The following is a 17,719-nucleotide window of genomic DNA, read 5'->3' on the forward strand; positions in this document are numbered from 1 at the left end:
GACTCTTGATATTCTTTTTTTCCCTATTCAGTGAGATGGAACTTGCCATTGGTGAAGCCCACTGGCACCCTGTGTATCAGTACCATTTTAAAAATCCATAGATGATTCAGCTACAAGCCTAATCATTGCAAAGGCCTAGATGACTCCAAACATATCCATATGCATATTTGTGCATTTGGCAGGAAGAACATAGACCAAATTTGATTCTTTCAAAAATCAGTAAGCAAGAGTTTCAGGATCTAAAGTACTCATCAACATCAAGCTTATAAGTCATTGCCAAACAATACCAGGAAAGCTAAAGGAGAATACAAATGAAGGATAGAAATTTCAAATAGCCTTTTGAAATTCTCCTGCAAATTTATGGGGCAGAAAAAAAAAGAAATGAGTGGAAATTTTCTCTGAATTTCTCCAAGGGAAGGAAAATGCCTCCAACCATTTTTCAAGGAAGAGATTCTTCTTTAAAGGTGACAACAACGTGTATGTGTGTGTGTGTGCATGTATGTATGTATGTATATAGGAAAAAAATAGCAAGATAATTTTTCTGCCCAGCACTAAGATAAAGGAAACAGCCTTCAAATCTATTGTCAGCTACTGCAAGAAGGGTTAGGCAACAGTGCTTAAAATTTCAGAAATCTCAAAGTATAATGTATTTTGTATGAAGATTTGGAGGATTCTCAGGTGAATATGAAGATGCTATCCCTCTTCAAAACAGTCAATCCTATTTACATTGATTGAACAAGAATGCCATTGTTTTAATTCTATCCATTTTCACAGACCAATGTTTAATCCAGTAAATTTCCTAACATGGTCAGAGGATCACCTCTACACTCATTAGCCTTGTTCCAAAATGATCTCTGCCTATCAACTGCAAGTTTAGACTTTGATATGTTGAACAAAAAGACCCAAAATGTGAGTGTTCAGTTGAACACATTTTGAACTTCCATGTTCTCAGGAACACTGCATGATCAGAGAATCAAAATATTTGGAGCAGCCATTTACCAGTCTTTTTTACAGTGCCATGGGAAATTTGAAAGGGTAGCACTAATGACATCATAATTTGTGGTGAACAATGATGTCATAATCTTTGCCTTCTTTACTCTGTCATGACATCAGGCAGGGCACTGGTAATTATAGCAGTTCTTCCTTACTTTCTACCACTCTCTCCAATTCTGTACTGTCCTCCCTGATCTAAAAAATCTGGAAACTACTATATGGCTTCTATAAGCTAGGCTTATCTGTCAAATATTTCACTTAATATGTAAAGATTTGGGAATGCAGCCTTTGTGTTTGTGTAGGCTGGGGATGAATATAGATATTATACATAGCCCTAATGCCCCAATGCATCTTTCACATATGCTAAAAGCATGTCAAGTGAATTAATAAATATGGTTGCATTATCTGAACATATTATATTTATTTACTTGGAATGGGGATTTGTACTCTGAATTTTAGACAATCATACCAATTAATGATTGAAATGAATCGTCAGTGAAAAAGTGAGTATTTGCTTTTCTCTTGTCTATGTGAAGGGAAGTTTTAATGGTAATATACAGATATCTTTATTCCATGCTTTGAATATGAGGCTTCATAGGCAGCCAATGAATTAAAATTAACCATGGAACACATCAAACCTATGTCAGAGCAATATTTATAATAAATATAATAAAATGAGGACCTTATTTTAGCATCTGAAAATTACTCATAATCAACTAAATTGTGCAAAAGGTATTTTGGCTAATTGAAGTATCAGAAGAGATACCTCAAAAATTGTATTAGAATTTCTCATTAGCTGCAATTGTGACCTCTGAAAACAAACTTCCGTGCTGAAAAGTGAGTCATTTGGGCAAAACTCTTTTCCTTTCAGAATCAGCTGCTGAGGTGGACCCAGAGTATGCAACTCTGGTTGTTTGAGCACTGATGTCCCTGAAATGACTGAAATCCACTAGCATTTTCTGCAAGAAACACATTACCAATCAATAGGCTCACCATCGTAGCAATATCCATGCAAACAAGGGTTGGAACTGCATTCATTGATGTTGATCTCACAGCGTGGGCCTGCAAAGCCTTTTATACACCGGCACTGGAATCCAAGAGGAAAGGCAGTTAAGTCTAGCTCTTGTAGACACACAGCTCCATTCTCACAGGGATTCCCACCTTCACAGGGTCTGAATTCACAGTTGGAACCTGGAAGTAAAAGATAAGAAACATTGAACTTATTTAACCATTTGGCATGAACTTGCTTAGGCAATTAACTTTTGTACATTAAGGAGGCTCCGCATCAAATGTGTTCTATTTCTGTAAAAATTGTGTGTGTGCTTATGGACATATGTGTGTATATATAAGCTGAAATTTCTTTGCTTTTCAACTTCAGAATTAAAACATGGTCATGATTCTTTTTTTAAAAAAATGTTGTTTCGTAAGAAAAATCTACAACAACAGTATTTTTATTACAGGGACATTGTTTCTTGTGATTTCTTTAGGATCTCGGTGTGTGTGTATGTATGTATGTATGTATGTATGTATTTATTTATTTATTTATTTATGACAATAGATGATGATGATGATGATGATGATGATGATGATGTCAAATAACATTATTGGAGAGTTGGAATGTTCTGAGGTTTTGTTTTGGGCTTTTGTTTTGGGTTTGGTTTTTTTGGTATTTTGGAGTTTTGAGATTTTTTTTTTCCATTAAATCTATCAGAAGCTTAAATTTTTTTTTTTAACTGCTTTTTCAACTGGAAAAAAAAACGTGCTACTACTTTTGATTTTCATTGTAATTTTGGGAGGATTTCATAGGTCAGCTCTACTAGGAACAATTAAAATGTCACATAATAATAATAGTAATCAGGATTTAGCATCCATCAGAACTATTTATCATATCATATTAAAAAAATGGGAGAGTCCGAGAAGAAAAAAATGTCATGATGGTGAAGGTATGGTATCTGCATTAGTATTATTTTGTTTGATTATATATTCTCAGGTCTGGAGGCAACCCCATTTATCTCATCTTTAAAGGAAGTATAACTGAATGCACAGTTAGATCTTCTACTATGGTGGTACCCCAAACATAGAATACCCTCCCCCAAGAAATTCACCTAGTACTAATTCTATTGTACTTTGAGTTCCCGGTTAAAACCCATCAATGTTACTAGGTACTCATAAGTGTCTAACAGATGTTGCAATAAATGTGTTTGATATTATTTATTTATGTTCATTCTAATGTTTTTGTTAGCTACACTGTAATAGTTTTTATGAAGAGCATGATATAAATTAAATAAACAAATAAATGCATAAGACAAAGGGAATTTGTCTGTTTACCAGCAATTGAATAATAAAGAATTATCTGTTGAAAGAAACAGCTTTAAAATATTTAATGAGATGTCTCAAAAATTACTTTTTCTGCAGCTTTTTTATGGAATTTAAAATACCTCAGCATCTCTGTGACTTGTGAGTTATAAGAAATAAGTAAATTAGATTTTCAGTTTAGTCAGGAAACATCATGCAATGGGGGGGGGAACCTCAAAACACTCCTTGTGGAGTAAATAAATAAATAAATAAAAAGAAGCTGACACATTCCCCCATAAATTTGTTACTATTTGACAAAATGATTGTAATAGGAAAAAAAAATAATGCCACCCACATTCTGGATGTTTATTACTATAATACCATTACATTCATATTCAATGTCATCTCATATGTTGATTCAGCAAGGTTTTGTTATTTTATTATTTTTATCTTCCACCATTTTTTAGGCTGTATCTGTACTACAAACTTAATATGTTTTGATATAATTGTGTGTTTCCCCCAAGGATCATTGGCCCCCAAAGTTTTATGAAGGTATATGCCATATCTTAGAAGCTTTGTTCATAGTCCAGGAACAGAGTTTTCAGGATTTTTAGAGTGAAATACCTGATGGACTGTAAACTTGTAAACATATCTGAGAGAACAACTCTTTGATATGACTGGATTTTTTTTTTTTTTAGCCAATGTGACAGTACTGTGCTGCATAAGATCCATATCCTAAAGAATGGCTTTGAGATATTTATAAATATCTCTATTTATTCCAATGTTTTATGAAACTTCTCCACTCCTATAGGATGTGCAGTTCTTCAGTGTAATGAACAAGGATATTTGTGAGCAAGAAAATTGATTATTATCTGTAAATGAGATGAGGGACCAGTTGCCTAGCTCATTCAAAGTGACAGATGGATTACACTGGCTTCTAAAAGCCGTTAGGAAATTAGAAACTGCCTTTTATCAAACCATCAGAATAGTATATAACGTGAGACCTTCATGTTGACATATAATTATAATAAAACTGATGCAAAATTGAAGAAAACATAAAAAGACAGGTATAAAATATTAGATCAGAGCAGGGTTTTTTTTCTTTTTCTTTTTTTTTAAGCACTGGCCTGATGCTAGAAATAGAATATTTCTATTTTTCTTTACAGGCAGGAACTTCAACTTATTTCTTCCACACATTCCAGATAAATTATATCATTTAAATGACAGGGTGTGGAATAAGTAGTGTCAATCTATGTAACTATCTCTTTACAATTTACTCCAACAAATTAACTTGCTGTTAAGATTTTAGACACATTTCACCACTTAATCAAAGCTTGCTGAGGATTTGTTTATTTATTTATTTATTGTTTCTCATTTTATGATTTTGACTGACTACTTAACTAACCTTTAGTCTTATCACAATGTCAACGTGTTAAACTTTTTAAAATCAACAGCTAATGCCACATTCCACTCAGGTGGATGACATATATACTATGAAGCAATTTATGTTTTTATTGACCTAAACAAATCTCATTCTCAAGAGAGGAGAAGTATGAGGCTTTAATAATAATGATGATAGGTTAAGTAAATAAAAGTATAGAACAACATGCATTGCATCTGTTATGAATGTAACTACATATCTCACATAATCCCTATTTTATTTTATGTGTAGTGCGTATCAGTGAGAAATGGTCAATGGGTAAGAAAATATGATCATAGTAGGGGCCAAGGGTGGGATCTCTCCTCTCCAATCATCACCAGCTGGTATCGACCCCAGAGAAAGGAGGAGAACCAGCACCATATAGTGCTGCCCACCCTAACTTTCTGGAGCCGATCCAGAAGGATACCATGGTTGATGGTATCGAAAGCCACTGAGAGGTCAAGCAGAGCCAGGATGGATGCACAAATGCCATCCCACTCCCACCAGAGATCTTCTAAAAGTGCAACCAATGCTGTTTCCATACCATACCCAGGCCTGAATCCTGACTGAAAGGAGTCCAGATAATTCGCTTTATCAGGGGTCCTCTGAAGCTGTTGTGCAACCACCTTCTCCACCATCTTCTCTAAAAAGTGGAGGTTAGATACTGGATGAAAATTGTCCATTATAATTGGGTCCAACAATGATTTCTTGAGAAGGAAGAAAGCCAAGCCTCCTTAAAAAATCCCTCTCTACCCAAAAGGGCACAGGTCACTTGAAACAGGACTGCAGTGTTGCTGTGTGTGGACATAATAAGGGCAGAGAAGTACTGTGGCTCCCTCTGAAGCCCATCAGGTCACTAAGAGTGGACCTATCTAATAAGTCCAGCCTCCTTGTGGTGGAGAGTTGCACTGGAGAACCTCATGGTAATTAGGGCATGATCTAACCATGACAAGGGGGGCACCAGAAGTTCCCCCAATTCCAGATCACATTGCCACTGCTCAGACAGGAAAACCAGATCAGGTGTGTGACCTCTGTCCTGCATCAGGCTCTGGATGACCTGGGATAGACCCATGGCTATCATGGTAGCCATGAACCCCTGAGCTGCCTTTGACCCCACTCCCAGAGAAGGCCGATTGAAGTCCCCCAGAACAATCCTGGTAATGGAGTCAAACATTTCAGGCAGGGAGGTTGCTACCCAGCAGGGAGGCTGGTACAGCATCAACAGTCCCAAATGATCCCTAAAGTCCAACTTAATGAACAAGGTCTCACATCGAGCAGCCTCAACAACCTGGAAGCAACAGCCCTGGAAGCCTTAAGAGACTCCTGGATGACAATTGCCACACCTCCATCCCTGCCCTGGAGTCTCAGCTGATGCCACACCCTAAACCCCACTGGGCACATTTCTGAAAGGGCCACCCTCCCTTCCAGACCCAGCCAGGTCTCAATAATACATGCCTGGATGGCCCTCTCATCAGTGATTAAATCACAGATGAGGAAAGCCTTATTACAAGCCGACCTGGCATTTAGTAGCAGCATCCAAAAGCCAGCGTTTCTGAAAGTCTGCTGACTGGGCACAGGGGTTGAGCTCAGGGAGCTGGAACACAGAACCAGTATGAGACACCAACCTGTGTTCCCCTAGAATGGTCCACTCCCAGTTTCCCACCATATCTGCCACTGTGATATTCTGACCTACCCCAACACCCACAAAGGCATAAACATTCCCCAGACAACTCTCCCAGTTCCCAAGGCTGGGGATCTCATCAATACCATTCATCCCAGGGAGGGGAAACTAAGTCCCCCAAGGCACTTCAGCCTGAGCTCTCAGCGTCATCAGGGTATCCAACAATCACCTACTCTTCTTCGCTCACAAACTCAGTCACTCCTCCCAGCCACTCTCACCAGACCAGTCATGGCTCCCTCTCCATTCACCCCAGCCCAGTCAATCCCTTCCGCTAGCTCTCACCCAGGGAAGAGAATTGGTGCTTCATAATCCACAGTCATTGGCACCTGTCCGACAGATGAAGCCTATACTGTCATTGCATCATGTTAGTTACCCTTTGCAATAGCCTCTGCACGGGGGGGGGGGGGCAGTCCATAGTAGCCTGCCACTCTACTGCTATCCCTCCCTGCCTAGCCATTGCCAACAGTCACCAAAATCCTGGTAGGCCTCTCAGCTGAAAAACTGTGAGAAATGCAGCTCCTAGCTCCAGCCAGCAGGGCCACACACCACTGCAGCAAGTGAAATTCCCATTGTCACAGGCCTACAACTGTGCTCCAACACCATTGGCACCACTGCTGCCCAAAACACTCAGTCTCCCACTCCTGCCAGTCAGGAAATCACCATCTCAACCAAGGTCCTCTAGGACAGCCACTGTCCGACAGCCCTAGCAGCTGGCCTCCACAAAAATCCTTGACGAAGGAAAAAATCCTTGACAAAGGAAAAAAATGCAGGGGGTGAGGAGAGAAACATGCAGGCAACAAGATGTTGCAAGCAAATGTGGGACCATCCTCCAGCAACATAGGCCAAAGAGGACCAGGACCAGGTCCAAGTCCAGGTAGGAGTCAGCTCAAACATTCCTCCACTCCAATCTGTCCTGGCCACTGAGCACCAGACAGGCACCAGTGCAAACAGCCAAACCAACCAGCTAACAGGAGGACGATCTTTCCATGGCTCCTGCTTTCTCCTCCATCTTTTCAACAATATCCTGGAGAAAGACAGTGACAGTGATGGGATGGGATCAAAATATTACAGCGTAGGGGGCCTGGTTCAATTTGTGAAAAAACCAAAATATTAAATCCAGGGTTTGTGAGATGTACTTTCATCACTCACAACTGCAAGGATTATCATGGATATCTAGTTCTGAGCCAGCTAATCTGCAAAAAGGTCCAAGCCAACTTTCATCCTTCATGATCTTGCAATACACATGCCACACCGTATTAAGTCCTTGTAATGTTCACCATTGCCAGTGATAGATTAAAAAAAAAAAAAAATCCAGGGAGTGTTTGTTGATAGGGCAGATAAGGGGAGGATTTCAATATATAGTCATTATGAGCTGGGCAGCTTATGCATTTGATAATAAGTAAAAAATAATATATATTTTTCAATACTGGCTCTTTTGGGTGCCAGTTGGAAAGGTCCAGTTTGGGTTTAATACATTCCCCAGAGGCATCAGGAATGTAGGTTATTTTGTATTAGAATATGTCCTACTTGTCATACCACTTCCTCTTTTGTCAGTATCTCTCCTTTATATGATGGGGTTCCTGCAAGATCTTCTTTTTAACCAGGACAGATGAGCCAACTGTGTATGTGACCCTCAATGGAACAGCCACATCTCTGATGATGTTCATGGCTGCAGATTTCATAAACTCCACTTGTGCATTTTAATCAGCCACAGAATCTTTAGGGCTTCTATGCTCCCAGCTAGAAAGGCATGTATTTTGGTTCCTTGAAGATTAATTTTTCAAATCATTGGATAGTATGGCAGGGTCACCTTAGACCCATCCTTGGCATCTAATATTAGATTGCTTGTGTTGTCCAACAGCTCTTGGATGCTTATTTGGTATCCTCTTCTCAAAGAAAAAATTCTTTTTTTTCGGATAGTAATTTCAGAATGTGTATCTGAAGTTAATGTCTTTCAACTGTGTGGATATTGTACCTCTACTAGTCCTACTTCTTATGATCCAGGAAGATCCAGGGGCCTCACTAATTAAATTGGAAAATTGGAACTTTTGTTTTTGGGTAAAACTGCCACTGCTATGTTGCTGGGTAGGGTGATGTAAAACCCCACTATATCAAATATACTATAGTTCTGTCTCCATCATACACCTGTTGAAATTCTCTGGCCAGCCAACCACTTGATTAGAATTTGGTCTATCTCTTGCCCTCTTTTTAGGAGCAGTTTTTCAATTCTGTATACATGTTGGTCACTTTTTGGAGCTCTTCTGGGTAAAGAGAGTCCTTTATAAACTGGTCTGTATAGGCTTTCAATCTGTATACCGCATTTTCACCTCGTTTCCAAACCTTTGATGTTCAATATTTCATTCAAATAGGTTTTCTGATAACCCTTTTCAAATCTTTCCTTCAGTCTTGATACTCTGACACGATCCCTAATTTTAAGATGTTTCTCCTTTAAAAACATTCTTTGTACAATCTTACCCACACATCCCATTCATTAGATGGGTTTACTGTGTTGGGACAGCCTAGATACTATTGTGATGATGTTATAGCACCAAAGAACATCAGCCAAAATGTCCATATACTGGTGGGTATAGTTTTAACTGTAAAATATCTCTAGTTTATTTTTCAGGATATGGTTAAATCTTTCTATGACAGGCAGCTATTATTTTACCATGAATAACAAAGTGATGAATGCCATAACATTCTAAAAGTTTCCTCAAAGAGAAGAATTAAGAATTATTATTGTTGTTGTAATTTGGGGGACATGCCCTGTTTGGAAAATGTTCTGAAGGCCTGTCTGTCCAACTTTTAGGGATGGCAGAGGCATATTTAGATAGTACAACTATCACTGATAAGATGAGCATAGTTTTCATAGATTTCTATCTGAGATATTCACCTGCTGATGTAGGCTAGATCCTACCACTTGACTTCAAGGGGGAAGGGAAACTGATACTTGAAGATTTATATAGTATCTAAGCCTCTTGTCACAAAAGCAAACTCCAGACCTGTTTCCTACATAGCTGTTTATTGTGTTTTCTGTTCTCTTCATGTAGAAAATCCATGCTCTATAATTCCCTACATGATCAGGCGTAAATATAATTTTTGGGGATTTTTCTCCCCCATATTCCAACATATTGAAGGACTGTGGGATAATGATCACATGTTGACTTTCTAACATAATTTTATTGATATTTACATTGATGAATGTAAATATACACTATTCAGAGGGGCACTTCTATGTCACCTGTCAAAAGCAGACCAGTCTTTAGCTGAAATACAGCATTCAAACCACAGTGAAAACAGGGCGAGCCTCTCTGGAGTCACAGCCACATTCCAGATCAGAAAAATCCTCAGAAGATTTGTGGCAGCAGCAATCATCTTAGTAATATAACAACAGCTTCCCTCTAACTGCTCATTTTCTAGTCAGTGTTAATTCAGAGACTGCAATTTATAAATAAAAACTTTCAGGCTGACATCCAGACACTTACATAATAAGAAATAAAAACCAATTACTCATCAGGGTTCCTTTGTGGGCATCTAAAAGGGGACTGTTCACCATTTGAAAGGCTGCCCGGTAGGGGTGACCTTATATTGCCTCTGTTTTTCTCGGTTCCTCATCAGCTCCACCAGAATTGCAGCACTGTTTTATGATAGATTTTACTGCATTTTGTCAATAGCCCTCCTTTTTTCCATGAAGGCTATATCCTGGAACCTCTCAGAAGCAGAGACTTGAATTGCTTCAAGTGCTGGAGTGCATCTTCAGTGATGTAAAACAGTTTGTAGAATCTCTGAACTCCTCTTTGGTATCTGATGTCACCATCTTCAAAACTATAGGCCTTTATTTTTCAAAAACACACATGACTTTAAAAAATCAAATTCAAATGCACCCTCTGCCCAGAGATGCTAGGATATGGAATCAATACACCCTTCACTAAATAACACCTATTTACCCTTGCCTGCACATGTAACAAGACTCCTCTTGCAGGATGTACTTTGCACGTGTCTGAAGTCATTATGAGAGTATGATAATTAACTAGCCACAGACCTCTAGTTAAACCTTTTTGCACAGTTTTTACTAGCTTTTATTTTCCTTCAGAAAGGCTCAAAATAGGGTTTGCTTGCCGTGTTTATTTTTTCATTGCTTACTGGAAGGCTGGAATTGTGTGTGTTTCTAATTAAAATATATGTATTATTTAACTTTCAGAAAAGACAAAAAAGTTGGCTATAAATTCAACAGTTCTTTTTTCCTGCATTTAAGGGTCTCACTAAAAAAAAAAAAAAACAACCCTCAACAAAAATAAAATCATATTAGGGTTTTATTTATTTCGAAAGCAGTCAAAATAGAGTTTATTTCAAAATATAGGTTTTTAATACACTCAAGCCCTAGGTTTACCACAGATCAATACAATCAAGTGGAGGGTTATGTTAATCATTAATTAAGGGTTGGTAAGCAGGCTTTCCTGATAGGATTAAGTAACATGCTATATCCAGTAGGGTACATGAACTGGTGACATCTGTACCACGTAGGTTTTGATGGTTTACTTTGATGACATCACTGATTAAAATTACCTATAAGCTCCCATTAAAAGTTAGTATATACTATGACTACTGTCCTAGAGATCGTGGAGAGAAACTATTTTTCATTACCACAGAAACTAGGATCAGAAATAATGGATATAAATTGTAATTACCTAGAAGATCATTTAAATACCAGGAAACATTTCCTCATGTTAAGTACTACAACTTAGAACCTACCTATGGAGGCTGTGGGTTCTCCTTCTCTGCAAGCTTTTAAGAAGAGGCTGGACATCCACCTCTCAAACAAGGTTTAAGACTGGTTTTTCTGCACATTTCAAAGGGTTAGGATTGTAGTACATGGTCCCTCCAACTCCATTATTATGTGATTCTAGGATTAATTGCAACTCAACACAGTTGAAGGACACCAGACTGGGTGTCTTCAGCAAGTTCTTTTTTGGAGCTACAACCACAGCAACTAGTGTTCAGTTTCTGTATATCTGTGTGGACAAGAACCATAAAAAGGGTGTGGTTCTTTATGTGAGGAGGGTTGCTGGGATTGCACAGTTGTTTCCAAAAACAACCAAGCATCAAAGGTCAGGGATTAATATCTACTCCCTCTCCTATATAACAGTGTTTATGTTGAAAAATGAGTAACTCTCTAGACTATGTTTGCGCTGGGAATTTCTTCAGGGAAGGGAAGTGCTGCACCTGAAATTAGATAATGACACAGTAGAGGAGATAGGAGGTGACAAGTTCTATAATTTCTACTGCAACTGTTTGCAATGTCTTTATCAAGCCAGCAGTGTTAATATTTAATAAAAAGAAGCAAAACTTCCCTACCAACTGTAGCATTTGGAATATTTTGTAGATTTGGTTAAACAAGGTTCTACTTTTCTATTTTGTGCTCTTTCAAACATATGGATGCACAATTACATATAAACACAGTCTATAAAGAGTGTCAGTACATTGGGTACCTAAAAATGTGTAATTTCACTTCATAAGGAATTAACAAAATAGCAGCTTAAGTGGATGGAGAACAATAAATGTTACCCTTTAGTTTAGAAGGAACAAATAACATCAACAGATTTTGGCTGCTGGTGGTGTGAATTTCACAAATTAAGACCCACCCACCCACACCTGCATGATAAATTAACTATGCAAAACTACCACAGAATTGTTGAATGGTTCCCACCCCATTCCCCTTTTGTACATGTGTGTGTATGTGTTAACTGTAATAAAAGGTCTCTTGGATGTTCTTAAGAGAAAGTGGCATTTAAAGTCACATTCAGTTAATATTTCCTTCAGTAGCCATGTCCAAGGGGTAGGGTGGCACAGTATATAAGTGATTGTTGTATAATTTAAAAGCAGCACCAAATTCAGTAACAACTTTTTTTCTTGCTTTCACTCCATCATTTTTGGTAAACAATATTTGTATCACCGTGCTAGCCACTTTAACCTCCTCTCTGTTCCTGTCACTGCAATTCTAATATCAAAGCTAAAAGGCTGTTTAAGGTTACTCTGAATCAGCTCAAGGTCTTCCAGGATAAATTAAATGAAAATGATTGTGTAGGACTTTTTTTCCCTATTACAATGCTACCCTAGACAAAAATCTTGCAAGATCTAAGCTAATGCAATATGCAGCTGAGAGTTAAAACTATCAAACAAGGTTTGATTTGTATAAAAAGCATTTACTTTCCCCATGACAGATTTTTCAGCTTCTTTTAGTAAATGACTGAAATTATTTTAATTTGCCCTGTAAAAGAAATCTACATTACAATTTATGATCAAACTCAATTTGCCCTCATAGCTCAGAATAATTGCTTTTAAGTAATGAATTGGTAACATCACATTGCAGAAAACAATGGGAAACAAGTCAGATACCTAAGATAAATTTTCAGTGTTTCATTTATTTTTGTTTATTGAATTAAGTATCTTGGTCATTTTCTTTCATTATATTGGTTAAAGTTAACATCTGACATACATTAGCTGGAATCTAGCATAGACAAGTGATAGTAGTGGGGCAGCACATATGAGGCACCCCCAGGGATAGGAAAAAAGTGATAGTTTACAGAAATATCAATGTACTGGTTCATCCCATCAGGATTTACAGCTCCCTTTTTCCCAGAAATAAATTTATACAAACATTAGAGTTGGTTGAGCATTCCCCCGCCCCACTCTTTTTTTCATTCAGGCTGGCACAGTGCTAGTGCTTTTGCCATAAATTCTCCCCTTAATCCTAGGGATTGCTTTGTCCATGCAGTAAAATGATTTTCAATAAGGCTGATGAAGCTTTAAGCTTTCTATCACTTGAATTAGCTTTGAATTACTTCTATTCAGAGCAATATTACCCAGGAATCTACAACATATAACTCCACAAAGCCTTGGCCATGCCCCCAGAACCCTTTCAAGAGTTGCTACTACATCATAATTTTAAGATGCAAGAGGGGAAAATTAATAAGTATAGGAGTATTACTCATATAACGGTATTTAATGTGGTTGTGTGGTGCTTCCAATTCAGTTAAGAAAAGGTATTTTGGAACATATGGGAGAATGGTCACAACACATATTTTTGGCTCATTAAAGCAACTGTGTCAGTTTCCAGGGTTGATTGCACATTACGGCAAAAGCCCACAACAGACAGAATTACCTTAACAAAATATCTTATTCTGTGAGAGGAGGAGAAGGTCTGGATTATACCTTGCTTTTCATGACTTAAATTTCAACAGTTTAGGCAGAATAAGATACCTTTGGAACTGAGGCTTGCATTAATTATTCTGTCTGTTAGTTCCCACAGGATTATCAAACATCACAGCCTTCCCTCCCCCAAAAACAGTGGCAGGGAAAACAGCAGTTAGCACCTTCAAAATACACTGCAGAGAATCACAATTCAAGACCCTCAGTGAAGTCATGCAATCATGCTTAATGCAAACAAGAAACATACTTTGACAGCATGCTGAAATAATAAAAATTATATGCCATACCTGCATAAAGTTCTGAAAAGAACAGAAAAGGATTCATTTATTTTCAAGAAAAACAAATCTAAAGCTTATTTTCATATAAAGAACCATGTCTGCAGTATTTTTATGATTAAATAAAAACACTCTTAAAAGAGAATACTATGTAGGTACTACATAGAATTGTTTTTCTAAAGATAAATAAAGGAAAAATAAATGTCTACAGTTACTTAAATTTCTCTCTATACATCTGTAAAGCACATTCATTTTAAAAGATGTTTAAAATATGGGAGTAAAGAAGATAGAGCTTTACTCACATAGTGGGCAGTGATCACAGCAAAACTCAGACTTACTTTTCAGACATGTATAGAAGTGCACTGCAGAGACAAGCTCACCATATCCTGCATCTTTGTCCATGCAATAAAAACATGAACATTAGGCTAGAATTGCTATGTCCGGCAACTGATCCTTGAACTGGCTCTTTCAGATACACCTTGTCTGTCTGTCTGTCTGTCTGTCTATCATATTTATGTGGCCTCCCATCTCACAAAATGTGAATCTGGGTGGGATACAATAAAAAACCATAAAACAACAGTATTAAAAAAAATTCCACAATAAAAAAAAAATTAATATTATTATTAAAAGACTAGGAGAGTACATTAGATGTTAATAAAGCCACCTCATTAACTCACCATTTCCCAGAGATCCCTAAGCCTGTTGACACAGCCAAGTTTATAATTAATTAAATTTAATTAATTAAATGTGTGTGACTGCCCACTTATAATTCTGGATGTGATTCTAACAATATTATTCTTTGATTGGGAAATGCCAAATGGTTACAACAAAATAATTTTCTTTGGCTAAAAGTACATCAGAGTGTATTTAGATCATAATGGTGGCCAAAATCCCTATAAAGTGTTAATAAAGGCCAAGCAGAATGCAACCACCTAGGAATATTAACTTTTGAAAAGATGATTCATGTATTACTTGTATGAACAAACTCCAAGAAAATTTAAGAACCAAAACAGACAAGAATCAGGAGACCTTCAGAAATTTTAGGAATTTTTTATGGTGTCTGGAATCTATAGAAGTTCCCGTGAACGTTTCATTTCCCCTTCTTCGTATTCTCCATCCCACCTTGCTCAGTGCCCAGACAATGATCATGAAAAAAATCAAAATGTTTGTGAGCAGATTTTGGCATCTCTTTATCTCTTCAATCAAGCCACATTCTAGCAAATTTCAGCAGCATTAACTATTTTTATGCAAGGTATATAACAGATTCTATGTAAATTTTACAGCCCTTTAGATTTAATGGAATCATCTGGTGATTCTTTATCAGATCAACAGGAACCAGAGATTCAACTGGAAATCATAGCTTTTATATTTCAGCAGAGCCTCACATTTTAAAAATATTATATGCAACCCTCCAATGAGATATATTACAAAACACATAGCCTGAGATCTACTGACAATCCCATCTTTACTTGAAGAAAAATGTGAATCAGTTCTGAAATTTGGAGAAAAGTAAAGGGGGTAAGGTAATGCCCAAACCAAGCAGTTTATGCTACCATAAACTGGAATGGTATCAGAAATATTGGAAATGAAACCGATATGAAGGAAGATTTAGAAAATATAGTACTTATATGAGCTACCCTAAAAATATTCTTGAAGAAAGAAGAAAATGATTTGAAGGAGAAAATAGGAAGAGGTGGGAGAGAAGAAGCCAAGGTGAGTGGCTTACTTCAGGAGTAAGGAAGGCTAATTACCCCCAAAGGAAATACCTGAAAAAGCTGCACAGCCCAATGAGATAATCACTGGAAAGGAAAAATGTGGGAATCACTTTTTTTCTTTTTTGCTCTCGAGATTGAAAAAAGGGCTTTATCATCCCATCTTTTTAAAGGTTATTTTCCCTTCACAATTCTCCCCACAAAAGACAAACTATAGTTCTTAAGAAAAAAGACACTGTGTGGGTTCCAAAGTCTGTAAAATATGATTTCAGCAGAACTGAAAAAACTCCAAGTTTGTATCAGTACAAAAATATTTATGGAGCAAATAAATCTCCTAAAGACCTAATATGAGCTTGATTTTTTGGGGAGCAGTACAGAAATGCTTTGTCACTGCCTTCTTCAAGTCCCCCCCCCCCTTCAACTTTTTCCCAATTTCTCTGTCCCAAGTATAGTATAACCCTTGCATTTCCTGGGGATTTCCCATCCTAGTATTAACTTGAAGAAACCCTTCTTAGTTTCTTCAAGATTAGCCAAGGTTGGTTAGGTGTTAACAACTGGAATGAGGGCTAAGTACATTCGATGGCCATGGATACTAACTGATTTGAGAGAGGAGACAGGAATAGGAAAGAAGATGAAAAAGCAACAGAACATGAGTGCTAATACTGCTAACAGACCTCACTTCTTATTAAATGCAAATTGTATGCAAATATCACACTAGCTTTGTATAAGAACAATGGACCATAATAGAAATATATTTTTATTTTTTATACGCAATGGATTGAATTCTACCTTCACACTCCCACACAACAGTAAGAGCAAGTATGTATTCAAAATGATAAATACTTCTGTTGAATATGCTTCCAGTTAGCCTGGATCCTATAAGCAGGAAAATCAAAGGCTGCTTTGATAAGATGGGCCAACATGCTATTGAGAAAAGAGAGCTTCAAATAAAAATATCACCATTTTCCAGTAATATTCAGCATAAGAACCAAAGCAATGGAAGTAATGAACTGAATGAGAAGCCAGACAGTTTTATACATACATACATACAGTACATACTTGAAATTCTCAATACTTTCCAAGGAAAGCCTCCCACATTTTGCCTACCTTTTAAATTTTTATCTTAGTTTTAATGGTAAATAAATACATTTTTGAAACCCTAAATTGAATGCAGCTTAAATTAGTGGTTGTTAAATCCTACTGGTTAAGTGTTCAACAACTTTTTCATCTTAAAGGCACCATGCTAGAGTAAGTGATTGGTTGCCAGAATAATTTTTAAAAGACTTTTTTTTTAAGAATTAGCAAAAAACTGCATTGGAATATGCTTATAAAACATAATCTTGAGAATAGCCGAGTCTTAATTCCACTCCTTCTTGGATCAGAATAAAAGAATTATGATTTTCCCCTGTGAGTCCACACATGGCATTCAATTCTTATTTTGTGTTTACTATATCTGTTAGTATCTCCTCTAATAAATGCACCAACTCTTTCAGCGGATGAATAAACAAAGTTTATTTCACATTAGTCACAGCCTAAGAGATAATTGGCTGGTCACTTTTGAAGCTTGTATTGAGAAAATAACAGCCTAATAATCCTGCTTGGAAGAGTGAAATCAGTTCAGACAAGTGACAGAAATGCTTTCTAAAGTTAATTATGTTTACTTTCCCTTCTCCCTTGGTGTTCATTACCTTTAAACAGAGCCACACACTGGCAGGAGTAATTACCAGGCTGGTCAATGCAGGTGCCTCCATTCTTGCAGGGGAAAGAAACACACTCATCTAGATCAGTTTCACAGTGCATACCTTTGAAAAGATAATTGAAGATCCAGCAATTCAATAGGACAAGCAGGTGCCAATTTATAATTGTTCCATTTGTACCTTAAGATTCACATCCATTTTGTTCTGAGAAATCAATCTAAATCAAGGAAATAAGGCCCTTACATACATTACAGTCAGAGTCTATTTATTTCCCTTCATCACCACAAAGCTTTCCTGCCCCTCAATTATGCTCCTAATTTCTCCAAGAAGCATGTTTCTGTACCAGATACAGACAAATAAGTCAATTCCATTTCTTATTATCATAGCCTTAAATTTGTTTTGTCATGTTTCAGCATTTCTTTTTAATATACAGCATG

The 17,719-nt window shown here is 37.2% G+C and overlaps 1 protein-coding gene across 1 annotated transcript in view; it reads right to left on the reverse strand.

Moving 5' to 3' along the window:
- Positions 1 to 1,966: 1,966 nt before the first annotated feature.
- Positions 1,967 to 17,719, reverse strand: part of LOC148217038 (uncharacterized) — a 47,500-nt gene continuing 31,747 nt past the window's right edge. Inside the window, exons 5-6 of the mRNA XM_088150284.1 lie at positions 17,274 to 17,387; positions 1,967 to 2,184 (exon numbers count right to left, since the gene is read on the reverse strand). Of these exons, the coding sequence (XP_088006410.1) occupies positions 1,967 to 2,184; positions 17,274 to 17,387 (332 nt within the window). The remainder of the gene's footprint in view (positions 2,185 to 17,273; positions 17,388 to 17,719) is intronic.

Source organism: Python bivittatus, unplaced genomic scaffold, assembly GCF_059951505.1.
Source record: "Python bivittatus isolate LINGU-HERP-01145 unplaced genomic scaffold, Pbiv_v1 ctg000020_np1212, whole genome shotgun sequence".
In the NCBI taxonomy this organism is placed as follows: domain Eukaryota; kingdom Metazoa; phylum Chordata; class Lepidosauria; order Squamata; family Pythonidae; genus Python; species Python bivittatus.